This window comes from Morchella sextelata (assembly GCF_020137385.1).
Source record: "Morchella sextelata strain SCLS chromosome Unknown scls_3, whole genome shotgun sequence".
Lineage (NCBI taxonomy): Eukaryota > Fungi > Ascomycota > Pezizomycetes > Pezizales > Morchellaceae > Morchella > Morchella sextelata.
The window spans coordinates 3,040,848-3,066,522 of NW_025408618.1; the positions used below are offsets into that span (position 1 = coordinate 3,040,848).

Below are 25,675 nucleotides of genomic sequence, written 5' to 3' on the forward strand. Positions count from 1 at the left end.
GATCACATGACTTATTTTTGAGATATGAAGTTTGCTCGTCATGTGACGCGGACATTGCCGCCTGGCGGATGCCCGATAAGCAGATAAGATTCTTCTGTTACTACGGCAACAACCCACAACACTTCCACTACGGTATCTGCGTAGACCGCATCTAATAGCACACAAACAGAGCCTCTTCTCGCCAAATGTCTTTCAACCCTTCCATCGACCCAAGGTATACACACAACCTTCCATTCAAACCCATCTATGGCTGTTACTCTCCCTCCGATCAATTTCGGCTTTGAAGAGCTCAGAGACCGCATGGTGCGTTTTACAGTCAATTTCGACGAGTATATTGAGAGAAACCGGAAGCGTATCTTGGAGGAGAGAAACGAGTTTGCCAAAAACGTTGTCGAGGATAAAGGTAAGTGCTCTCTCTCACGTTTGCGCTACATATGAACTGAGTTTAGAAAACTGATTGAACTGCACTGATGAAGATACCCAGCGGATGTTAAAGAAAGAAATTGAGCACTATAAGCAAAAGGAGAAAGATGTCGCTGAGAGTAAGTGGTGGCAATAATTTGATCTATGGGAATGTTGCTCCTAATTCGTCTTTTTCTATTTAGTCGTTGCAAAAGAAGACCAAGAAGCTGCTGAAGCAGAACAAGCCATTTCTGAGATGGCCCGCAAAAAGCAATGTAAAGAGGAACAACGCACACACCTTTTAGCGCAAATTGAAGAGACTCAAGAAGCTATACTCAAGAAGAGAAAAAGTACGCAACCTTCATCCCATAAGCCAGTACTGGTTCCAAGTTTACTAACCTCAACTTCCAGTGAGAGCGGCTGAACGTAAAACCTTGAGTTCTCAAGCTTCACGTAATACCCCAGAGCTCTTGTTCTGGGAAGATTATCTAGGCATGCGTATAGAAGGGGCAGGTGTCACCGACCACCTGAAGTTTGTCTTCACACATATTATTGATTCCGATTGGACTAAAGAGTTCTCTTTCATTGTCAACATGGTTACTAGAGACTATGAAGGTATGAATCACTGAGCAACCTCGTTATCGACTTAATTATCTCAAGCATCGCTTAACTCTGGCTCGTGCAGTCATACAATGTCGGCCAAAGGTAGACAAGACGAAAATAATCGATGTAGTGGACAAATTGAACGAAAGTAGAGACTTTTCACTATTTCTCAAAGGGATGAGACAGCTTTTCAAAGAATATGCCGACGAGTCTTACGCGTCAGGGTAGGTTAGGCGAACTATCGGAGCTATGGCGTTTTGGGGGCGTTCGAATCAATTTCTTGGGTTTCTCTCTCCTTTACCCCCGGTATGGGCATCTGGTATTAGCATGAATTACTAGCAAGGCTGAAATCTCTGCAGACGCTTCGCACTCAGGGCCTGGTCGGTTACAAACAAATATCATTGTATTTCTCCAAAATTAGGATATTGAGGTAATATGATGTTAGGGTTGTTGGAGAGCTACCAGAAGCGATTTGAGATCAGAATCCAATATCGAACATCGACCTTGATTTCTGTTGATTATATTGGATAGCTCCAAAATCGAGTGATCTTTTGTGTAGCGGATAATCTATATGGTCACGAATCAATACCAAAGTAACATATATGTACCCAGAATCCCATTATGTTTATTTGACCAGTTGTCATTTACCCGTATGTCACTATGCTGCTATGAAAGAGACAAGCAATAAGTAGAGATTAGGACTGTACCATGAGGAAATTTGGGTTTTATTTATCCCTTTCTTTTTTTTTTTTTTTTTTTTTTGTTTAATTCATTAATTGTATTTTATTTATCCCTTGAAATACAGTCAAATGCAAAAGTCTTGATTTTCCTTTTCTGCCTTGCATCAACTTGTTTTCAGAAAAATCAAAAATTTACAAAAACCATATCATGCCCCTGAAGGTTAGTTCAAGCCAAATCTTTCATTTTAAAATAAAAATAGCCTATGAAAAGATTCGATCACTTCAAATTAACTCGGCCTCAAATACAAACCCTCCGTGAACCCCGTTTAACCGTGAAAGATGCCTGCTCTACCTATTCTGGCGAATCTATAGAGTTATATTTAGATATCGCCGTCGTGGGCCTAGCACGTCTTCAACTACGGAAGAGATGATTTTCACGTCATATGTACCTACACATATCTGTTTCTGAGTCTTGGCGTTTGTCTTTAAGCTCATTCGATCTCGAACATCATTTGATAATTGAAACCAATCATCACCATAGCAAAAATGGCTATCCGAACCACAAACTACTGCCTCTTCTCTTCACCTTCGAGGTATCTCCTTCGTAATGCGTTCTCAATTCAATCGCGTAAAATCACCATTGCTCCCAAAACTGGCCAGGTTTTGACAGAGAGAAGGAGTGACCGTGCGCTTCCAGGTCGGATTCCATTCCTTACTCTCGGTTGTAGCTGAGACTGATAATAAGAACCCTAACAGCCGTGGGTCCCCGCCGCTCGACGCTGATATCCGTTCCTGTCTTCCTTGTCATCTTGGGGGCCAGTACACTCGCTCTTTTCAATTACCAAAAGTCATCCACTTCCGTTGTTTCATCAACTCTTTATGCGCTCCGTGTCCACCCCGAAGCTCGACAGCTTCTTGGTGACGAGATTACCTATAAGTACAAGATGCCTTGGATCAGTGGGAAGTTGAGTCAGCTCCATGGCGATATTGATATATCTTATCGAGTCAAAGGAACCAAGGGTGAGGGCCTTATGCGTTTCAAAAGCGTGCGAAGGACGAGGATGGGTATGGTATGTTTCTCGTGCTATCCCATAAACTTTGTAGATTTATTATTTACATAACATGCGGTTATTGTAGTTCGAGACGCTGCGGTGGGATCTAATTATGGACGATGGACGTCAAATAGTTCTACTTGATAATTCTAAAGCCGATCCGTTCCCCCAGTTAGAATCTCTTCAATCTTGAGTTTCTCTTCACAACATCTTTCGAACTGGAGGATGTAAATATTATGTACATAGGGGTACATTTATGCCCTGGCCGAAGGAGGGGATTCTAGAAAATGAATTCAGAATATCAATATCCCCTCAGTAATTCCATCTTCTACTCAATAGAAGGAAGGAATTGGAACAAAAAGATAGTAATACATAAATTTCCTCTTAGCAGTTCACATATCAATTGTCTCCTCAAACTTTAAAACCCCTTCTTTCCTTAGAACACCATCGACAGATGCGAGAATAGCTGGGGATGGATCATTTGCGGTGTGAGCAACCAACACCAAGCCCGCGACCTTTACACTCTGAGCAAGGGCCGGCACAATATCCTATACAGAAATGAATAAATTTACCTATTCCCTGCCACGTTTGGAACTTGGAATAGACTTACTAAGAGTCGAGAAGAACATATGAGTCCCATTAAATTGTTGTTCGATGCAAATCTAACAGCCTCCTTGATAGACGTACAACTCCTGGCGCTTGAGGCTACTTCGTTCAAATCGTCTCCTGGCTCTTTCCCAAGATCATTACAATAAAACACTGGGTCTACATTGCAATATATTAGCATCGACCATGTTATTCATGTTAACGACTCAAGATAATCTCACAATTTGGTTGCTTCCAATTAAGCGCGGTGCAAACATTGGAATTCGATGAAGAAAAGACAATAGATCTTGTTAAATCATGTGATGTTTGCTTCAATGCTCTGGCATGATCAAATACGGTATTTAATATAGCGTCGACACAGGTGTTAACATTCGGCGTGGCCGTCAATCCATACTCTTGTTCTTCGGCAAAGGTCGGATAGATAATGTTAAGGTCAAGGTGCACCTCACTGGGTAGAATTGACAGAACTTCGTTGAGGCCAGTAAACGAGTATGCCAGTATGAGATAAGCTTCCGAAAGATTGTTGACTGCCAATAGCTTTTGCTTGATGCCCACACCAGACTGAGCACCAACTTTTTGAAATTGAGCGAAGCTAACCTGAGAAACAGGGACCTCAAGCTCACCGAAGGGTATTGTCCATCTAGGGTATAATACAGGAACGCAATCTCTGGTGAGCTGGATGTAAAGACGGACATACTCTCCGGATAGGGATGATCCAGTAATAAGTGCATTCGGGTGAGACTCAAATTGACTTGTAGCTTTCCAATAAGTTGCAAAATGGGTTATCTCCAGTGGAACACCTTGGAAAGGCTTGATTATTTGGAAATCGAAAGATATTCGCCCCATAGCCCGAAGGCGAGGGTCGAAAAGCGGCAAAACACAATGACCAGAGCTACTTGAGCTAAAGGTATTCGGTAAAGCAATCGTCCGCGCAATCACCTTAGACCCAAAGGTTGGGTATATGTCGAAATCTATGGTAAATTGATCCAATGTATCAATTTGAAAGGATATTGTTTTGAGATCCTCGCTGAGAGGAAGGAGGAGATTTCGGGGAATGAGATCCGATGACTTCGATGATATAGTGAGTCTAGCTGCGGGATATTTGTCGTCCTGGTAAAAGAGTATTGGCTCAGTACCCGCCTCGTGGAAAGTGAGCTGAACGAAGGTCTTGTTTTCAAGGAAATTGTGCCCATATCGACGCAGAGGAAGGATGGGAGGGGGAAGAGAGAGATCGGGAATTCCGTCGGAGTCAATAGTCATATGTGTTCCAGACTGCGTTGAGGCAATTGAAGCAGGTGATGGTTTATGAGGAAAGGTTCCGACGATACCAAGTCCTCCACCTGCTGCCGAAAGAAGTTGCATACACTCGAGATGACCCTCCCAAGCTGCATAATACATGGCAGAAAGCTCTTTCTCGTCTAAAATGTCACTCCTAGCACCGCTCTCTAGAAGAGCTTTCAGGCATTCTACATGCCCTTCGCTTGCAGCATGGAACACAGCCGTCCATTGAAATAACTTGTCCACCTCATTTAGGTTCGCTCCATACTGTTTTAGTAACATCAGAAGCCGTACTGACTCGCCAGATCTTGCGACTAGGTGCTGGGGGTAAAGGCCTTCTGCGTCTGGTAAGATACGAGCATTATGTTTGAGGAGAATTTCCGAAATCTCGCAAAGGCCATACTGGCAGGCCAAGTTGAGCGGAATATAGTCCTGCTCATGCCTCGGATCTATCCGTGCATTGCAGGCAATCAATTTAGAGACACACTGCTGTTTGTTCTGTGTTATAGCGTGTATCAACGGAGTGAAATTATCGTGGTCCATGGCATCGATCGTCGACGGCTTGACATCAACCAATATCTGTACCATTTCAACGTGTCCATGAATGCAGGAATAGTGTAATGGTATTCGACCATAAACATCAGCTCGAGCAACATCCACCCCTTGCTGTAATCCAACCTTGAGAATTGACATTCTACCAGCGTTTGCAGCTTCGTGAAGACAATTTCTCTCATTGATCTCATCCTCTGAATGATAATCGATTAGGTTGGTTTCCATAAGCACTCCAAGTGACTCCTCGGAACCTTCGGGAATAGCGGCAAGAAAGGCTCTAGTGACCTTCTCACGCGCGTTTCCAGATCCCTCCAATCGAGCTATCCACTCCTTCAAAACGGTAGTATTCTCGGAAAAGATAGCTCTCAGAAATTCGGCATCGGCATCGCTCTCGTCTGTGCCAAGCAAACGCCCGGTGAGAGCACCTTCGCCCCCTTTTCTGTCAAAAGAGATATTCTCCCCCTCTGCCCAAGCCTCTAGCTCGAGAAGGCTGGTTGTTGCCTGGTCCGAGAGCTCTGTTATAACATCTCGATTGAAACATGGTTGAACCTCTACCGCTCTAGAAAGATAAAGCTCCTTTGTCCGTGACTGCGAGACATTTTGTAAGTAAATTGGCCTCAGAAGACTCGGTGGGTAGGCCTAAAATACCTTCGACGATTTATCCCACTACAAGCATTTTATTAGCAACCTGATTCACGGGTACTGTAGATATATGCCTCTAAATTACCTTTTTTAAAATCTTCGAAAATGCGGTAGCGTTGACTTCAACAAACTGCTGTAACTTGCTTAGGTCATGTTGAAATTGTCGGAATCCCTCCTGCAAAGTAATGTATGTTGCTGAAATTTTAGAGGTAGTCTCGCTCCTGGATTGTATAAGTCTCTTCTTGTCTATCAATGTTTTCAACCGCAGTTTCAGCTGTCGCTAAGGTCAGTGACCGTGTGTACAATACGGCGGGGCTGCGTCCTACTTCAGCCTCTTTATGCAAATAATACGTATTCACCTTCTCCAGCTCTCTTTCCTGTATTCATTCGGCTCCTAATTCAGCTCCTGATCATACTAATAGATGTTAGGTCAAACTGACCAGTTTAAAAAAGAAGGTGGCTTTATTTGCTTGCAAGGTAGCCTGTGGGTTACTGAAGGAACGACCTCCCGGGCTTTGGAAAGGTACTGGAGGAGCTGGTGCCTTTACTCCAGCGCCCAGCGATTTGATAAGCTACGTATAGAAAACCGTCAGATTTGAATTTAAGGAATACAGAATGAACTAAAGCAAGGAGGAAAGACCTTTTTGAGAGCTTTGTAGTTGACAAAGCTGGCCGCATACTCGGGAATGTCCAATTGCCGCTTTGCTAAGGTTTTTCCGAACTTCCTATACACACTCGAAATGTCAGTTTACTCTGTGCATCCCATAACAGCATAAATTTGCTCAAGGGTTTCAAGATGCGGTTTTCTCACATGCTGCTGTTTTATGCTACCGCCGTTGGCTTATGGTGAGGCTCCGGAGATGGCGGGGCGCAACTGCTCGGGATCCCCGCTTCCTCCTGTCACGTGGAAAGGATTATTGCAGCCTACAGTCAGGGGATGGAATGTTGAGTGCTTGATAGCTGATGATGCGAAGTAGAGATGAAGAGGGGAGCGTGCAGAGACTGAAGGCCGAGCTTCATCAACAGTAGCTGTCAGTCACCCTGGTGGAAGTTGCTGGCATCCATATTGGAACGCAACCTACCCTCCTCTTTCCTTCACTCTATCAACCTTTGCCCCTCTCTTCGAAAATGTACTTCGCAGTCAGCGAGCGCGGAGGAATCGCCCGTGGGTTCCAAATATCGTGAAGAGATTTATGGTTGAGAGCCAATGAGGGATCTGTAAAGACAAACGTGCGCTCTTCTACGGCTGTAGTTGTTGGCTTGATAAAATGTTGGCAAGGGCCGCATCCAAGAATCGAGCTCGATCTACAGGCCCTGAACCACCATTGTTTATTTATATCGATCTAACCGACTGGATCCAACGCAAGGAATTGAGGAAGAAAGAATCTCCGGTATCAAACTCCACCTCACCTCTTTATTCGCTTCTTCTTTGCTAATATATATGCATTCTACTCCGCAGCTCTAGCAGTAGCCAGTAAGTACTACATAATATGAATATCGACGATGTAAACACTATATGTGGTTATGGCTTTCGTAAGCTTTGCCGTTTATTTGTGTCCGGTCTGGTGCCATCTGCAGACTCCACAACTCAACCACCTCATGTCCTTCAAGATTGATGTGGGCGGATATAGATGCATACATGTAGTATTACCCGGATTTTAAGCGAGCCTTGGCCAGTGATCGGCCTCGTAAACGCAGGTCTCAGATCCAGCATCATCGTTTCTACCTCTGAACAGCAGTATCGATGTCAACGTGGCTGAAAATATCTGTGGAACCTCTCACGCTATTGGTCCCCCTACTTTCGGCCTTTCGCCAACCAGTAAACAACACCTACAATATATACATACCTATAGTACCGTACGTACCCATGGGAAATTGTTGACTTCACACCATTGTCCAGTTTCTTCAATTGCACCCCCCCCCGTAAGACGACAGGAGTGATTATAGATATTTGCACTTCAATGGAGCAGCCTCGACAACATCAAATAAACGACACCCAATAATCTATTTAGGCTCTACCAGCACTAGATGTAGATGTTGATATATGCACAAAATTCAATTTTGGGTCTATGAAATCGAATCATCCGCCGACCCACTGGTTAGAATAGATGCTTTTGCATGCAGTACATAACGCCGTTATAATTCGGTCTCTGTGCAAATCCCCATAGATACCACAAAAGTATGGCAGTTCTCCTTTTTAAGAAGAACGGTTTATTTGATTATAAACACCAAGGAGATGATCTTACACTGTAATGTTCGCCTATTGAGCGCCGGTTAGAGACTCCTAGATTGATATATCGACATTGACTTAACTGGTGGCATACTAAAATTCCAGTCCCCTCATTCAACATATTAATATTGGGGCTTTTCGTTGTTAGGTAATGCATGAATGACATGCCATAGTGAGCGATCCGATATATAAATACTACGTGTGCCCAGATAGATTGGATTACACCAATCCTGGACGTTTCACGACTTGAGTGCATGCGCAACCAGAAAAGAGTAGATGTGCGCTCGGGGTGTAGTGGATGAGGCAGAGCAAATACATACATGTGGGATCGGGTAGGAACCGAACCAATACGCAAGTACGTTTGGGCAAACCTAGTTTATAAAAGAATGCTGCCACTGTACCCAAAATCAAAACAAACAACAAAGACGGATGAAGTCATGAGTCTCATTGCGCATGAGAACAGCAAATCGGACTCCATCCTTCGCCGCAAAGCGAGTGACCACAACAACCTAACAGCCAAGCCTACTGCAGTCGCCCTGGCCTTTGCAGGTACATACAATAACTCATACAAACTCCCAGACTTGAACCCTTGTCCCATTTCAGCCCCGCATCACGAGAAAACATGTACTCGACACCATTCGGAAAGAACATACACTCAAATATTGCCATTTTTCAGCTAACCGGAGCAATTTTCAGAAAGGCCCATAGGGTCAATATCTCCAACATTAGAAAGGTTGATATTCCACCTTTTCGCCCAAAGAAATACAATGTATAAGAGTGAGGGAAAGGGACAAAAAAGAAACAAAATTTAGAGAAAAATGACAGATATGGCATAAAAGCACTAAACTCTGTACCTTTGGTAGATGATTCAAATGCGAAGATGGGGGGAGGATAAAAGATAAGATAAAAAAAAGGTGACAGAACAAAAACCTCGGAATACAACCTTGTAGAATGATGTAGACAGAATAACCCCCATTCCTTTAATGTTGGGTCTTAAAGATATACGAGACAAGTCGTTCTCATATTCAAGACAGTGATATTAGAGAAAGAAGGAAGGTCAAAAAAGAAATAACTACCAAGTTTTCAACAAATTTCTAGAAACCTCAGGGATTCTTAACAAGCTTTGGCTCGTTGCGGTTCCTAAAAATTCTGGGCAATACCACTATTACCCTGTTGAGGAAAGTGGGTGCTTGTGGGTGTTTCAATGCGAGTGTTACGTCTAGCAGAGACATCCCTAATGACAGGGGCTGGTCCATAACCATTATCTCCTGAATAGGGATGGGCGGGGTTCCTCGAGGAGTAATATGCATCCTCATACCCATCATCCACACCATAGTATTGGGCATCGTGATGGGACATGGGTTGACCAACATCAGATTGATCTGACTGAGTCATGGCGGAATAATTTGAAGATGCATTAGAAATGCCTCTATGAATTCCCCCGGAATTTTCCGCCGCGACAGGACCATTCATGGCTCCAATTACACTAGAGTCTGCTGTTAAAGGCCGACTCCCATGTATCAAAGGAGCATTTGAACCATCAACAGAAGGTGAGTTGCCCGCAGGGAAGGTAGATGTACTAGGCGAAGTCGCTACGCCCGTATACCCATCTGGGACGGGGCCAATGATATTTTGTTGCTGCTGCTGCTGCTGTTGCTGTTGCTGTTGAGTGAAACCCCCATCCGAAAATGCCATCCCAACAGGGGACATTGGTACGCTAGTCCCCACACTCGAGCCCATATTTGACGCTTTCCTCCCTCCGTTTGTCGACCCCCATCCTCTATAACCAGCTCCATCGCTTTCTGTCATTTCGTAAAGAGTTTCTTCACCGTTACTATTGCTCCGAGCGACCCCAACACCCGCCGCCGTTGATGCCGCGCCCCCGTGGGGATCATTATTGGGATTGTATCCGTATTCCTCAACCTCTTTCCTCCTGGCTTCTGCATCAGCCCTGGTCTTTTGTCGCCTCTTCCATAAAAACAACACAAGTATTGCAACAAACGCAACACCAATAATAGGAACAATTACGGCAACCACTACTTTTGCTGTTCCGTTCAACCCCCCACCTCCGGCATTAGAGTTTTCCGCTGAAGAGCTGGTCGGTTGCTCCGCGGTAGAAGTGCCGGTAGTTGCGGCGCTAGATGTAAAAACAGATGATGATAGATTTGTCGCTACACCTCCTGGGGTGATATTGGTCGAAGTGATGGTTTGCGTGACTGTCCGAGGAGTTTCATTTGATGGCGAAACAGTAGTTACAATGACAGTTTCGAAGGTACTTGTGATTGGTGCTTGAGTTGCCGTGACAATAGAAGGGGTTGTCAAGGTGGTGGTGGTTGGCGTAGTGGCTGGGGATGTTGGGGTTGGAGACGTTGTTGGTTGAGTTGTTGTGGTAGGAACTATTTGGGATGTAGTGATCGGGGGCGCCGTAGATGATGATGTCAAAGATGTGGTAGGGTCACGCACTGGAGAGGTGGTGGAAATTACAGACGTCAAAGACGGAGGCGATGCAGCAGTGGGCGGGGCTATAGATGTCAGCAAAGAATCTTCAGGGAGCTTGTGGAGTAAGAAAGAAGGTTGGGGGTATGGGGAAGGTGGAATTGAAGACAGAAACGCACTGGTAATATTGGAACTAGACATCGTTTAGATGGCAATCTTCACGGCGCACACTTGATGTGCAGATCGTTGGGTAACGGGCTTGGAAGAGCTTAAGTGATTCAGGGAAGCAAATACGATGCAGGTCGCAAACGACTCAACATGCGGGAAGAAATGCAAGTGGGGGAGTATCAAGAGGAAGAGAGGGGGGGGGATGGTTGTAAATATCGAAGTGTAAGATTTGTCGAAGAAACAGGCCGGAATAATAAAGGTTATGGGGATCAGAAAGATGACCGAAAGCAAAAGCGAGAGCGACAACAAGCGAATGCGTCCAACTAATGACTAAATGAGTGGATAGGGCCCAAGTTGGCCCAGGTTGAAGAAGAAGCGATGACCTGGCAGGGAAGCTGGCAACGGTTGAAAAGCCAGTGGAGGAGGGCGAGAAGCGGAAGGGGAAGGGGGAGGGAAGGGGAAGGGAGAGGGAGAGGGATATAGAGAGGGATATGGAGAGAAGGTGGTGAAAAAGAAAGGGACACGGAAATGATGGGTAAAATGCGTTTGTGGAGCCTAGCTCTCTATCCAGCTTAGAAAATATGCACTTTCCACACGTGAAGAAAAAGGACGAGAGCAGAGGGACGAAGAAATATTATGCTCTAGCGTGGTGATATTCAATAGCTTGTATGTGCGATTATTTAAGGGTGTGAATGGAGAGAGTACGGTACATGTACGTAGGTACATGTATGTAAGGACTCCAGTGCAGAAGGAGCTAAGGGTGGGCGGTAAGGGGCTTTCTTCTCCTCTGTACCTACAAGCTGCAACTAATTACAGTAGCGTAAGGAAATCTTCTCATATTGAGCGCGCAACCACATCAAATTCGATGTTGGACTCGTGAAAACATCATCGGTTTCGATTCTTGGCTCTGTAAATATTGGTTTACTGTTCCTGGTCCTGGGAAGTACAGAGTACAGTTGCCCTCTGTTATAACGAACCTACTTATTCCGCAATGTAACGCAGACAAGACTCGGTGTGAACTTTAGATTCAGATCGACAAAACCCGTTCGTTACAGCAGATTTTTTTTTTTTTCCTTTTTTTCTTTTTTTCTTTTTCTTTTTCTTTTTTTTTTTTTTTTTTTTTTTGGGGGGGGAGGGGGTGGGCGGGGGCTTTTTATGGCATTTCGTATATATAGCATGCCATGTGTTGAAAAAATAGTTTGTACCTTAGACAGTAACACCCTTGGTCATTTCAGTACGTATGCTATTAATAAATTTTTGACGATTACTGATTTATTTGCCAAAAGAGAGACAGCCAAGCCCAGTTTTGCCTTGAATTATTAGTCAAAAGGCCCTGTCCGTCAACACCCACTGTCCAGTGTCCATCAATACCCTGTGAACGACAGTACTTTAGAAGAGCTCAATCTTGAATCTACTCCATAAGCGCTGTCTGTAGAAACTTGCGCTGCACTGTGCTGCCTCAGAGCTCGTGATGCCCGCTATGCCCTGGAGGTACCCGCTGTGCACTCCATCAGCAGCAGCAACAGCAGCAGCCCTGAAAGTGTTCGAGTTGCCATGAAAGTGTTCGCGTTAGAGATGCCTGTAGGTAGGTACCTAGGTGTAAGTAGTAGTACTGGTAACGACCCACGAGACCTCAGTGTGAGGACCGGGCCGAGGACCCGTGGGTCGTAAAAGGTAATAATCTAGGTCATATCATCTCCCTGGGTCGTATCATCAAGTTATAGGAAACTCGAGAAAAGAAAAGTCTGTATCTTTTTCTAATAGAACCGCCTTTCTTGGCATTGATACGACCTACATTATGACCGGCCGAAGACCCGGTCCCATTAAAATCGTTATGACCCGACCCTAAGATAAATCATTAGGACCCCTGGTCGTTACCAAAACTGGGTGTAGGTACCCGCTCTCCCTGGAGTTTCTGCTTCTCTCATCAGCGTACCATGTTGACTACATGTAGTTGAAGGAACTTCAAAATCCTTCTCACTCGTTACTATTCGAGCAAGAGGGCTGCCAAATTAACTTGATTGCTAAAGCGAGACAGCTACATACATACACGGTGAAACGGGTATAGGAAAGTCGGTAAAATACCTTATTTCGAAATACACATTTCCACGCTCCGTAGAGTTTGTATGTAAGCAACTCCATTCTCATTAGGGGCTGTAGGGGCTCAAACCCGGGCATGTTCCATTGAGATAACTTAATCTCAAATATATATGTTCCGTCCCGGCCCATTGCCCAACTGGCCGTCCTATTGACCAATATGGGCTACTGACCAATTCTTCCTGAGATTTGGCAAACAGTCACTGAGTTTCTTCCTGTCCAGTTGACCAATGCCTGCGGGAATTTGACAAAAGTTCGATATTCCATCATGATCAACAATACAACAGGTAGTAGCGATAGCTGCACTTAATATAGTCTAGTTCATTCACAACTAAAAAAAACCAAAAGTCCTTTCTATGGTATGTGCCTACATACATGTATGTGCCCTTGCTCCATCCTTGGTCTAGATAAGTAAGTGCAAATAAACCATTTTTAATGATAGCTACATGTAGTTATATATAATTAAGGTCGACGACTTTCCACGGAATAGATCTATAGAACAACGTACCTCAAGCTAGGTAGATGAATTCAACTCTAATACAACTTCAAATGCCATGAGGATTATAGTAAACTGCCTTGTAAGTGAAAAATAAAATTCACAGTTGCCCAATGGGGCTATCCGATTGGCCAATAATATTTGCGACTGGGACGGGACGTATATCAATAACCTGTGCCAACGTCCGTATAAGATCTCCTCCGGCACCTGCACTGAATTTATAATTACATACCTGAAGGAACCAGTTCAAGCTTTCGCGATCATTGGACTCTCCAAATAATACGAAAACAAATAGCGAACCAGAAAAACAAGATTCTAGAGTGAGTATTTGGTGAAAGTGAGCCTTGCGTTAGTTAAAACCTATTCCTCGCCGCTGAGATCATACAAAGAAGATTTTGAAGTGAGCGATGATTGAGGTTAACCATTGGGTGATATTTCCTGATGTTTATTGGCTAATTGAGCTAGTGATTAATTGATCGATAGTTCGTTCGCTGTCCCATCAACATCACCTTCCACCTTTAACTCCTGGCCCCGAAAGCCGAGGTCTATGTAGGTTCGTCTTTCTACCAACACCTCTTTGTATAATTAGGGAAGCTCGAAGTCTTAATCTGTGTGCACCACGGATTTGTTCATATGATGAGTGTTGGTGGTAATACAACCCACTCGTCGTACAAATTGCAAACATACCAGTTGTGAGAACTTCTGGCAAATCGACGTACCCGTAGCTCGAGAATATCGTTAAATAAATTGGATAAGTTTCAATGCCTACGGTGTGTAGCACCTTACCGCTCACGGGGTATGGCCACAAAACGGATCATTCATTATTCATGCTTGTCATTAAATTTTATAGCACATGAGACATTGATGAAAAGAATGAAGTATTAGCTAGTGCACATACTACAGTCCCCCGTATTCATATTGTTGCCAAAGAATAAAATAAAATCCCGCTAATACTACAACCTATATTGTACTTACAAAAAAAAAAAAAAAGACCTGAGAATGGACTAATGTAATAGGACTGACCATTTTCCAGTTCAAGGCAGAAATCAGGAAGCACCAGTAAGATAAAGACAAAAATAACTGTGGGGAAATAGATAGGGAAAAAGGAATAAAATGAATCACCGCTAGATAAGAAAGAGACATATGTACCCATGATACCGAAATAATGCCCACAAGGCATTAACTCCCTATGTGGCTTTGGTCCTCAACATCCATCAAGTCTGAGGTTGGACAAGCCGGATGAAAGAGAAAGAAAGAAGGAAAGAAAGAAAGAAAATCAACGATCCTGCGGGAAAAATGAGCGTATTTCAGAAACACTTTTTACCCCTGTACTCGAAAATTTCATCTTCCATCTATCCAGACAAAATAACAAAAGCACGCACTGCACGCAATTACATCGATTCAAACATAGCTTTAAAATTCAAAGGACCACCTCCGCTCTCATGACTCACTTCGTTATTGGTTGATTTATGCTTGCAATTGGCCCGACCTTGTGCTCGATATCACCAGAACCTCCAAAAATCGTTAAGAAAAGAATGTAGGAAATTAAGGAAATATTGCCGCTGGTCGCCTGCGTTCCTTCGGATTTGGAAATCATCATTGTGGAAAACGCTGCCCAAAGAGAACCTATACACCCGAACGAAAGAAATCTATACTGGATCCGAACACCATTTCTAACTCACAACAGACCACATTTCCTTACTTGCGCATATCCCAGGTAGGCTTGAGGTTGGACGAAATCGCCTCTTTGGCAGGAACGACGTCCTGGGGAATGCGTGACACGCGATACGCGCCGTTCCTGATATTTTGGATTTGCTGGGCTGTTACGCCGCTGTTATTGCTCCTAATGCTCCCTGCGTCGCTTACTGCATCATCGTTCTTAAACTTGCGTGGAGGAGCGAAATCAAGTCCAGTGAACGTAGAAGAATTTCTCAGACTATGAGGGTTGGGAAGAAGGGAGAGCTCATCGAAAGCAGATGCAAGCGGTACGTGTGGAGATACACTGGGTGAATATGGGCGAAGCCCCCCACGAAGTCCAGGGGATTCTGTACCATCTCCTGGAATTCTTGATGAGGGGGCAAATATAACCGGTGAAGCGAAGGCATCCTCCTTTAGCATTGAAGGCGTGGGTAGAAGATAAAGCGGTGCAGGTGGGGGCATTGGCTTTCGTTGAGGAGGGGGTCCTCCGGGGCCCGCCCGTCCACTCGCAGAGGAGAAGGACCGTGGACCAGGCGGCATAAAGTGACCGCTGGCTGCAGACCCGTTCCTTGGTGGGGGTCCACCAAATCTTGGTGGCATGCGAGGAGGAGGAGTCATTGCACGTCTGGTTGGGGCTTCTGCGAATGGTCTTGCTCCGGGTATTACAAATCTACCAGTCTCTTGGTCATAGACTGCAACACTATCGTCGTGGTATTCCCCTTGATGTTCATCTTGTCTGTTGTGTCTGGGTTGCGTAGGCATGGGGGGAGCAGGAGACGTATCCTCGAAGTATTCCTTGTAAAACGACCTAATTCGCATTGCCCGTTCCTCTGCGTTCTCATCAGCTGTTCCTTCTGGAGGTAGGGGACGGAACCCAATCGAAAGCCTGCGGTCCTCAAACGCTCCTGGGGCCAAGCTCTTTCGACCAGCCGCTTGAGGAATCGGATCCTCCATTTCACTTCGTTCTGAGGCCATAGACAGGCGAAATTGAGGCCCTTCGCCATATTCACTTTGATCGTTTGAAAGCGGTCTTGAAGACTCCGTTAAATCGAATTGAATGTCAATTTGGGGGGACTGTTGGGAGGAGCCAATTGCGAGCGCAGGAGGAAGTGCCTTAGTTGGTTGTTGAGGGGCCGGTTGCTGCACCTCGATCTCTTTAGCTGAAGTCTTTTGTTCTTCGCTTTCACGATTACTGAGTCCAGCACGAGGGCTTAAAGGTAGCCCGGAAACAGGAGATTTCATGGCAGCAGGAGACGGGACGGTAATCTGTGGGACACCGCGGGAAGGATTGGGCATAGAAGGTTTACGTGGGTGTGGAGGCGTGGACATTGGCATTGGCGAAGCTCCACTGAGCAGCCCTCCATTCATACTTGTCCGAGAACCATCAGGACTGTCGTCTTGGCGTATGGAATGTGCGTAGATCGACGAATCCCTACCAGCTGTCATGGGACGCCCATATCTGTCATCGTTGCTTGCACCCATCGTCTGTAGAGTATCGTGTGAATGGAGGCCTGCCGGAAGAAGATATGGTGATGCAACGTCGAGATCAAGGGAAACCTGTCGGCGGCTACGACTATCGGACTTTTCGCCGTCCGCAAGGTGGGCGGGTGGAATTTTAGAACGATTTCCACCACTACCACTCCCAAATTCCATGCCAAAGTCCATACTTTTCGTCTTGTCCATGGCATCCTCTTTCCTCAACTTCTGAGTATGTCTGCGATGAAGATAGACCAAAACTAAACATGCAATAAAAATGGGAACCCTAGTCGAGGTCAGATAACTATAGATTCAATAAGCTCGCTAGATTACTTACATTGCACCTAATAAAATTGGCAGTGTTTGATTAGTAGCATTGGCTGGAAGCTCACAGCGTGGGCTTGGATCTCCTTCCGTGCAAGTCGCTGTCGCAGAAATTATTGTCGTAGTTGCACGTTTGTTCAAGCTTGGTGTAGCCACATCATGGATAATGGTCGGTAGCTCTGTTGCTTTTCGACGTACAAGTTCGTGCAAACGGTGGTGCCCGCGGGTATGCATAATCAGATAACGCTGAAGGTTCTCAGATACCAACGTTAGAGATTATGCAACCGCAACTTCATCTAAATATCATTACTCACCTCGAACTATATATATATACGGATCCAAACTATCTCAACTGATTTTCACAGCACGGCCAGGTTGGGGTATTCTATTATGTATGAGGTGCTTTGGAGTAAAAGTCGTTCTCAATTGGGGTTGTATTAATGCGAAATGGTGATAGTTAAATCAATTGATTTCGGCGGAGCAATATTTACGGATTAATCGAAGGAATGTGTTTGGCGTAATAAAGTGATGCTAAAGAGGGAAAGAAATTCATATAATAGTGAACTTGGAAGGGGGAATAAGGAATGACTGGTGTGAAAGATCAAAAGAGGGTTTATGGAGGAAAGTCCTTCGAGGGGTAAAAGAATGACTGAATGGGCTTACTGGCTGTAGAGCAGCGTTGACTGAAGAGCCTCTGTCTGGCGAGCCCAACGATGTGGTGGTGGTAGAGAGAGGAGAGGGAAGAAGAGAAGGGAGGGCGGTAGTGGTTATGGGTAGGAAACAACGAAAACGGGAAAAGGAAAGGAGAGGCCGCTTCCTGCATAGATTGGACAAGGGAAAGAATTGGCTGTTGTCTAGGCCTGAATAATAATGATGATGAGACAGCCCGCCCACCAGCGGCTGTGGAGAGATTGGCAAGCATGAGTTACGAGAACAGGAAACATGGAGCCTCTTACCTCCCTTTCTGCCTCTTTAGGCCTGCTTCTTCGTGCTTTCCACCGTAGACAAAACAGTCTGGTAAACCTCCCACGCATGTCGCTGCATCCTGCATCGGTGCTCCCTCATCGCTTCAGGGATTAGGAGCAGGTACAGAGGAACCCTGTGGTAGAGTAGCTTGGTCGTGCTAAGGAGACCAATTGGAGTCCATGCGAGCCGTCCAGGAATGTGCGAAAGGGGGCACACCAACAAGGATCAAAGGCACAGTACCTGATCGGGTGGAGACCTCCCACGGAAATTGCGGTACTTGGCAACCTGGTCAGTGGATCCCAGCACTCCAGCTGTCATACTCTTCCGCAAATTACTGTAATCTCTCTCTCTCTTTCTCTCCCATTTTCTCTCTCTCTTTCCACTTATAAAACCATTGATCCCTCTATAATCTATACTCATGCCTCTTCTATTTCATTTTTCTCACTCCAACTTTCGCGGGATCTAGATTTAAATCAACGTTCAAGCCGAGAAACAACCCCGTACATATACATGTACTTGTAGCTATAACAAACGTGCTTATGCGGCATGTTAGCCGTTGAGAAAGGTACATGTATCTAACACATGCCAGGACTACATATACCCTAGAGTATGTAGAAGTACATGTGCGACTGTATGTAATAGGTATCGTTACCGTTGGAGGCTGTGGTGGCTCGGATAAGTTACCAGGCTTCTTCCCGTTCCGAACTACGGGTAGCATGAAATTACGGTCTCGCGGGGCTACGTACCATGCATGTAGTTTGAATCCCCCCCCCCCCCCGAGAAACTGTGGCGAGTTAATTAGCACCCGGTAAGAGCCACATGTAGTTACGTGCCAAGGCACCTTAATCAGCACACCTATGATAGGGTTACACGCGATCACCCAAAATTAAATACCGATGCATGCATGTAGGCATGGGGGTACCCGTGTGAAAAGAGAATTCTTGGTAGCAACGACCTCACAAAATTTCTCAGTACTTAATTAACGCGCGAGTATACTCGTGCAATTGAATATTGTATATACATACTCTATGCGAAGATGTGCATGTAGTACATGTATGACCGTATGAACATGTACCTACAATACAAGTACATCATGGTTCATTAGAGCGTATTTACTAACCGTCAATTCTGACAATTGGCGCTTCGCGCTCTCCAAAGCGGCATCCACAAGTGTCATTTTGCGGCTTGCGCATTTCATATCCCTATGGAGGGGAAGTGTCAATTTTGCATTTGCAACCGTCAATTTTGAAGTGTCAATTGTCAAAAATGACACGCTCTATTAAACTGAACGAGTAGTTTCAACAAATCATGGTGAATCTCATCTTATATAATTCACTCGATTTCAAATATTGTCAATAATATATCACAAATAATGTGTAGACCTCGACGAATTCATCAAGCAACATGTACTACATCCCTTCGTGTATTTCACGACCAGGCGCTAATGGGCAGCTTTTACTCAGTAATAAACCTAACCCTCATTCCGTGAACCTTTGCTGTAAAGTCAACTTGTGTGACCCCTTCTATACCTTTTACAGGTGTCTCCACAGTCTGTAGGTAGCTAGATTTGCTGGATATCACCACGCCGTCGCGGGCCTAATATGTCTCCGATTTTGCTCTGACGAACGAAGGGATAAGAAACGCCAAGGTGCAGACAATTTTCGTTTCTTATAGCAAAAATATCTTATAGCAAGTAAGATTTTGGTGTATATAGAGTCGTTAGCGTGTATCCTATGCGCTGTTTCTTACAGCAAGGTACAGCGTGTGGTAAAATTATTGTAGAAGTATGGGAAGAGTCCTATTGGCCGAGTCAGCCACTTAAACCCTGTTTTTACACATCAATTCATAGTTGCAGGTAGCAAAATTGATGGTTGCATACATGTATGTACCCCAAGAACTGCGGCTCTTGTGTTTACTGAATGGGAGAGCTGACTCATCTCATGACGGATACAGGCCAGCCGCCCCGCCCTTTGCCCATCCTCTACAGCCTCTCTCTCTTTGTCAAGTACTTCGCACAATTCTCTTGGAATAAATCGTGCATCTCCCCTACACGTAGAGGAACCTTCGCGTGTACGTAAGGCCCGTAATACCTGCGGAATTACTATTATCTTCGCTAAACCTTGGGTGCAGTCTTAGGTCCCCTCATCTTCCTACCCCGCCAACTCAATCATTCAGGAAACTCCCCTTCCAGTAAGTTTGAACTTACACATCTATTGTTCATTGCTTGTTCTGCTGGAGCTCTGGTGCAAACATCTTTACCTAGACCCAAAGCACAGATATAGATATGGCCACTATCTCTATCGATGAACTGGACAAGCACGTCCGCACCTTCTACGAGGGAAGGGGCCCAGACGTGAGCTCTTCTTATTCCCCATCTTCTTTGTATCTTTCTGACTTTCTACAGCAAAAAAACGCGCAATTAGTTTTGAATCAGGTAAGCGCCTTCATGGTACCTGTTAAAGTTTCCTCTCTACATAATGCTAACCCGACCAATAGTTTCGCGAGAATCCAGACTCTTGGATTCTAGTGGATAAGTTGCTAGAGTCTGCAAATTATCCACAAACTAAATGTAAGAATCTTCTTATACCTTTCTCGTCCATATCGTTAACTCTCTCAGTTCTTGGACTCCAGGTTCTTGATAACGTTATTCAGACCCGATGGAAGATTTTACCCAAAGAGCAACGACAAGGTAAGACCAAGACGCGGCGAAGAATGCAAGAGTGACGAGCTGTAGAGCAATCAATTAGGCATCAGACTAACTTGAATGTCTCTAGGAATTCGAAATTTCGTTGTTGGCTTCATAATCCAAGCCTCATCTTCACCAGAAAGCTTGAATCAACAAAGGATTCTAATCAACAAACTGAATCTTGTGTTGGTATCGATATTGAAGCAAGACTGGCCCCATGACTGGCCTGATTTCATCAACGAAATAATCAGCTCATGTCGGAGCAATCTCTCCATCTGCGAAAACAACATGGCCATTCTCCGGCTCCTTTCGGAGGAAGTGTTCGATTTTTCGGCGGAGCAAATGACGCAGTCTAAAACCAAAAATCTTAAGACAACTATGTGTCAGGAGTTTTCTTCCATCTTTCAGCTTTGCTCTGAGGTTTTGCAGATGGCTGAGCAGCCAAGTCTCATCAAGGCAACTCTAGAAACGTTACTTCGCTTTTTAAACTGGATTCCTCTAGGTTATATTTTTGAGACTCCAATCATTGAAACACTCCGCACACGGTTCCTAGAGCAACCCGAGTTTCGGAATGTTACCATGAAGTGTTTGACCGAAATCGGAGGCCTTCAGGTTAACCAATATCAGTACGATGAGAAATTGGTTGAGATGTTTACCAACGTTATGACAACAGTTTCAAAGATCGTTCCGTTGTCTACAGATCTCCGCTACGTTTACCCATCAAGTAATAATAGAGATCAGGAATTTATTCAAAACCTGGCCTTGTTCATTTGCAATTTTTTCACCCCACATCTCAAGGTATTCTTCCAACATGTCTTAGTTTGAAGGTCCTATCAATATTGACTAGTAAACTAGCTTATCGAAAATTTACCTAACAAAGATTACCTTACCCATTCCCATTTCTATCTTATCCGTATTTCACAGATTGAAGATCGTGAGATCTTTAAAATCTGTCTTGAATACTGGAACAAGCTTGTTCAAGAGCTTTATGAAGAAATGCAGTCCCTGCCAATCACTGATATCAATCCTCTTCTTAGTATGGGACAGATCGGTGCTGTGGGGCTAGCTAGCGGAGGCGGCGCTCTTCATCCCAACCTACATGCAAACTTTCCATTGAGAAAGCATATGTATACAGATGTTCTATCGAACTTGAGACAAGTCATGATCGAAAGAATGGTTAGGCCAGAAGAGGTTAGTTCGCGTTTTATAGGTAATGATTATCGTTTGACCAACCACTAATTATATAAAGGTTTTAATTGTAGAGAACGACGAAGGGGAAATTGTTCGTGAATTTGTCAAGGAAAGCGATACCATTCAGTTGTATAAGGCAACCCGGGAATGCCTAGTTTATCTCACGCATCTGGATGTAGTGGATACCGAGAATATTATGTCTGAAAAATTGGCCAAGCAAGTTGATGGGACTGAATGGTCATGGCCCAATTGCAACACCCTATGCTGGGCCATTGGGTCCATCTCGGGTGCCATGAATGAAGAGACCGAAAAGAGATTTCTGGTTACAGTCATCAAAGATCTTCTTGGCCTCACGGAGATGAAGCGGGGAAAGGACAACAAGGCGGTGGTAGCCTCGAATATTATGTATATTGTCGGACAATACCCTCGGTTTCTCAAGGCGCACTGGAAGTTTTTGAAAACTGTGGTGAACAAACTTTTTGAGTTCATGCACGAGACACATGAGGGTATGCGCAAGGTGCCCTGTTATTTGGAGATAATTTGCTTACTCTTTTCAAGGCGTCCAGGACATGGCTTGTGACACGTTCATCAAAATTGCTCAAAAATGTCGACGCCATTTCGTAGCACTCCAGCCTGGAGAGAGCGAGCCTTTTATCGAAGAGATTGTGCGAACTATGCAAACAATTACGCGTGACCTATCACCTCAACAAGTTCACACATTTTACGAGGCGTGCGGTTATATGATCAGCGCACAAGGACAGTCTAGCATTCAAGAACGCTTGATTCATGACTTGATGGCTCTTCCGAACCAAGCTGTAATAAATCCCAATCAAAACTCGATTACCTCAATACTGACCCCTTTCTGTACAGTGGGATGCCATCATCCTGCAGGCGACCCAGGATCCTAGTATTCTAGATAATACTGAGACGGTAAAAATAATCGGTAATATCATGAAAACAAATGTGGCAGCCTGCACATCGACTGGAAGTTATTTCTATCCTCAAATTGGTCGCATCTACATGGATATGTTATCTATGTACCGTGCTGTTAGCCAAATGGTCTCTGAAGGTGTTGCCAGAGATGGTAAGTAGTAGAAAATGTGTATATTTATTTACCCCATTACTAACATTATCAAAGGTCCTATTGCACCAAAAAAGCCTCGTATTCGTGGTCTTCGTACTGTAAAGAAAGAAATTCTGAAATTGATTGAGACTTACGTGCAGAAGGCGGACAATCTCGAGATGGTTAACGACAACATAGTCCCACCGCTCCTGGATGCGATATTGGTGGATTATAACCGTAACGTACCGGATGCTCGAGATGCGGAGGTATTGAATGTCATGTCAACTATAATTAGCAAGTTGCACGGCTTGATGGAGGACAAAATTCCCATTATCATGGAAAACGTATTCGAGTGCACGCTCGATATGATTAACAAGGACTTTTCAGAGTATCCTGAACACAGAGTGGAGTTCTTCAAGCTCCTGAGAGCCATCAATTTAAATTGTTTTCCTGGTAAGCTACATGTGACCTTGAGAGACAGGAATGATTGGCTCACTGACGAATTTTCAGCGTTACTTAAACTTGATAATCGCCAGTTCAAATTCGTCATCGATGCTTGTCTATGGGCAAGCAAGCACGATAATAGAGAGGTCGAAGCAGCCGGTCTGAACATGTGCATCGAGTTGATCAATAATATTGCCGAGACAGACCCTCAAACTGCGAGTGCATTTTTCCAGCAATTTTTCATCCCTATTTTGCAGGATATCTTCTTTGTTCTCACCGATGCAGATCACAAAGCTGGTGAGTCTTCTGTCAAATGATCATGCGGGCTGTCATTAACGGCTTTAAAGGGTTCAAATTACAAGCACTGTTATTATCAAGAATGTTCTACTTCGTAGATTCTGGAAAGGTTCAGACACCTCTTTACACACCGGATCAGGCACCAGTAGGCACTACAAACTCACAATTTTTGCGGGAATATGTGGCGGGGCTTCTCCGAAATGCATTCCCACATCTTCAGCCGTAAGTCGTCCTGGCCTCTCTCTCATCTTACTAAACAGTAAACTAATGCTTATGCCATCATTTTATAGAACCCAAGTGAAGATTTTTGTAGATGGCCTTTTCACCCTAAATAACGACCTTCCAAAGTTTAAACTCAACCTCCGCGACTTCCTGATCCAACTTAAGGAATTCTCTGCAGGGGATAATACTGAATTGTTTGCCGAGGACCGGGAAATTGCTGCCGAAGAAGCACGACGGGCGGAAAGAGAAAAGGCAATGAAAGTCGGTGGATTGATGAAGCCTAGCGAAATGGATGACGTTGAGTTGTGACTTAGCGGATACCGTCCAACGGATGAAAACGATCAGGCATTATTACAGCCTGGGCCGCGCCGGATTAAAGGGGATCTACAGTGTGGTGTTAATGACTGGGCTGAGGGATGGTGGTGGGATTGATGATAGAGTGTCCATCTAAGCGGTGCTGTTTCTTAATTATCTAACCAGTATCGCATCTCAAACATTCCTCTCATTCTCCTCTTGATCTTAAGCAATAGGGGATTCCAATAGTGATATCCTGAAAAACCTACGGTGTTAAACAACCTAAGATTATTCATTAAGGCAGATCAAGATCTTCTTGGCACAATGAACCACCACAGTCTATCTTTTAGCCACTACAGAAGATTATCAAACAGGGCAAAACAGGGCCCAAGAACTATAAATACTGAGGAATGTACAACCCTATTCTGTGTAGTAAACATCTAAACAAATGTCAACCCCTTAACCTGAGATATATTACATGGAAGCAACTATGTGAGGTTCCTCCGGAACCACTGGAGAAGGCCTGTGAATAGTATCTTGAATACTAACGATGCCATCTTTTGGCCCCGGAATGGGTCCTAACGAATGTTAATGAACAGGGAGCTTATATATGGGTTTACTTTACTTACCATCGATCAAAACCACGCCCAATTCCCGGTCCACTTTCAAAACCTGCCTATGCTGAATGGTCTTCGAGTGCCCACCCATCCTCCCTGCCATCCGCTTTCCCGGATACACACGAGACCCGCCACCCTGGGATTGACCAGCGGAACCCATTGCGCGATGAGTTAAAGAGTTACCATGAGAGGCTGGCTGACCACCCCATCCATGGCGTTTCATTCCCTGTAAAAAGCACCATATCAGTCTCACGAGGCGTTACGTTTTGAAGCTTCGAGAACACACTCCCGCAAACCCCTTTCCTTTGCATGTTGCCCAAATATCAACATATTGTCCCTCGACAAAATGATCAGCGCTGATGATGGTGCCAGGTGCCAAAATACCGTTCTCGTCCTTCACCCTAAATTCTTTGATTGTTTTCTTGGGTGCTACACCAAATTTTTCGTAGTGCCCCAGCATTGGTTTTGTTATGTTTTTTGGAGCTCTCCACCCCAAACCTACTTGACAAGCCCAGTAGCCATGCTTCTTCTTAGTTTTGGAAGCCATAACCTGGACTCGATCAAGTTGTAGGATTGTGCAAGGAATTCGTTGGCCATTGGGGAGATAAACAGCGGTCATTTCCTTCTTAACAGCAAGCGCGCCAACGCGTTCAGGAACTCGTCGGCGCTCGAGTGCAGCGGCTTTAGAGGCTGCAAGGAGGGTAGGGGAGGTGGAGGAAGAGACTCTCTTCATCTTAACACCGCCGAAAGCGACCCGCGAAGAGGTAGAAAATTGTGAAGCATTGTTGATCTTGAGGGGTGAGGTAAAGGCAAAGAGCGACCCTATTTTTAGATGTCTCCAGACTGTGACGATCGATGTTTTCGGCGGCATAATTGCAGTTCAGTATGGTGGTAATGAAGAATGGATATTCCACCATTTGAACTTTCGCATAGTGGGATGTGGCACAATCTGATGTGGCTGTGCTGACTGTGTGGCCTCACATCTAGCGGGGAAGTTGGCGGGGCAACGTAATGCGCAATCGAGGTCCGGAATGGATGACGGCACACCCCACAGCTAACATCACCATTCAAGAAACCGTCTCAAAATAGTTTTAAAGATAAAAACAACTCAGCTCTACCATCCATCATCCATTTGCTCTTATACCCCTCACCCCT

General features: G+C 44.7%; 6 protein-coding genes across 6 annotated transcripts; 3 read left to right on the forward strand and 3 right to left on the reverse strand.

The window, feature by feature from the left end:
- Positions 1 to 246: 246 nt before the first annotated feature.
- H6S33_009623 (uncharacterized protein) lies at positions 247 to 1,233 on the forward strand (the record flags this gene model as incomplete). Its single annotated transcript, XM_044841038.1, has 6 exons — positions 247 to 403; positions 477 to 542; positions 606 to 752; positions 814 to 1,017; positions 1,088 to 1,153; positions 1,229 to 1,233. 6 exons carry the CDS (start codon positions 247 to 249, stop codon positions 1,231 to 1,233), a joined length of 645 nt encoding a protein of 214 aa, XP_044698438.1.
- A 998-nt stretch (positions 1,234 to 2,231) lies between these two features.
- On the forward strand, positions 2,232 to 2,930 carry H6S33_009624 (uncharacterized protein; the record flags this gene model as incomplete). The annotated part of the gene is made up of 3 exons (XM_044841039.1): positions 2,232 to 2,382; positions 2,442 to 2,755; positions 2,823 to 2,930. 3 exons carry the CDS (start codon positions 2,232 to 2,234, stop codon positions 2,928 to 2,930), a joined length of 573 nt encoding a protein of 190 aa, XP_044698439.1.
- A 199-nt stretch (positions 2,931 to 3,129) lies between these two features.
- H6S33_009625 (uncharacterized protein) lies at positions 3,130 to 10,682 on the reverse strand (the record flags this gene model as incomplete). The annotated part of the gene is made up of 10 exons (XM_044841040.1): positions 3,130 to 3,285; positions 3,348 to 3,502; positions 3,565 to 5,761; positions 5,822 to 5,839; positions 5,901 to 6,089; positions 6,142 to 6,192; positions 6,256 to 6,387; positions 6,456 to 6,540; positions 9,364 to 10,567; positions 10,661 to 10,682. 10 exons carry the CDS (start codon positions 10,680 to 10,682, stop codon positions 3,130 to 3,132), a joined length of 4,209 nt encoding a protein of 1,402 aa, XP_044698440.1.
- Positions 10,683 to 14,940: 4,258 nt separating this feature from the next.
- On the reverse strand, positions 14,941 to 16,623 carry H6S33_009626 (uncharacterized protein; the record flags this gene model as incomplete). The annotated part of the gene is made up of 1 exon (XM_044841042.1): positions 14,941 to 16,623. One exon carries the CDS (start codon positions 16,621 to 16,623, stop codon positions 14,941 to 14,943), a length of 1,683 nt encoding a protein of 560 aa, XP_044698441.1.
- A 3,367-nt stretch (positions 16,624 to 19,990) lies between these two features.
- Positions 19,991 to 23,918, forward strand: H6S33_009627 (uncharacterized protein; the record flags this gene model as incomplete). Its single annotated transcript, XM_044841043.1, has 13 exons — positions 19,991 to 20,059; positions 20,111 to 20,140; positions 20,203 to 20,275; positions 20,324 to 20,395; positions 20,481 to 21,190; positions 21,248 to 21,583; positions 21,642 to 22,089; positions 22,142 to 22,398; positions 22,454 to 22,667; positions 22,722 to 23,099; positions 23,157 to 23,387; positions 23,438 to 23,609; positions 23,678 to 23,918. 13 exons carry the CDS (start codon positions 19,991 to 19,993, stop codon positions 23,916 to 23,918), a joined length of 3,231 nt encoding a protein of 1,076 aa, XP_044698442.1.
- A 459-nt stretch (positions 23,919 to 24,377) lies between these two features.
- Positions 24,378 to 25,391, reverse strand: H6S33_009628 (uncharacterized protein; the record flags this gene model as incomplete). Its single annotated transcript, XM_044841044.1, has 4 exons — positions 24,378 to 24,481; positions 24,533 to 24,746; positions 24,807 to 24,823; positions 24,905 to 25,391. The coding sequence occupies 4 exons, from the start codon at positions 25,389 to 25,391 to the stop codon at positions 24,378 to 24,380; spliced, it is 822 nt and encodes a 273-aa protein (XP_044698443.1).
- Between the last annotated feature and the right edge of the window lie 284 nt (positions 25,392 to 25,675).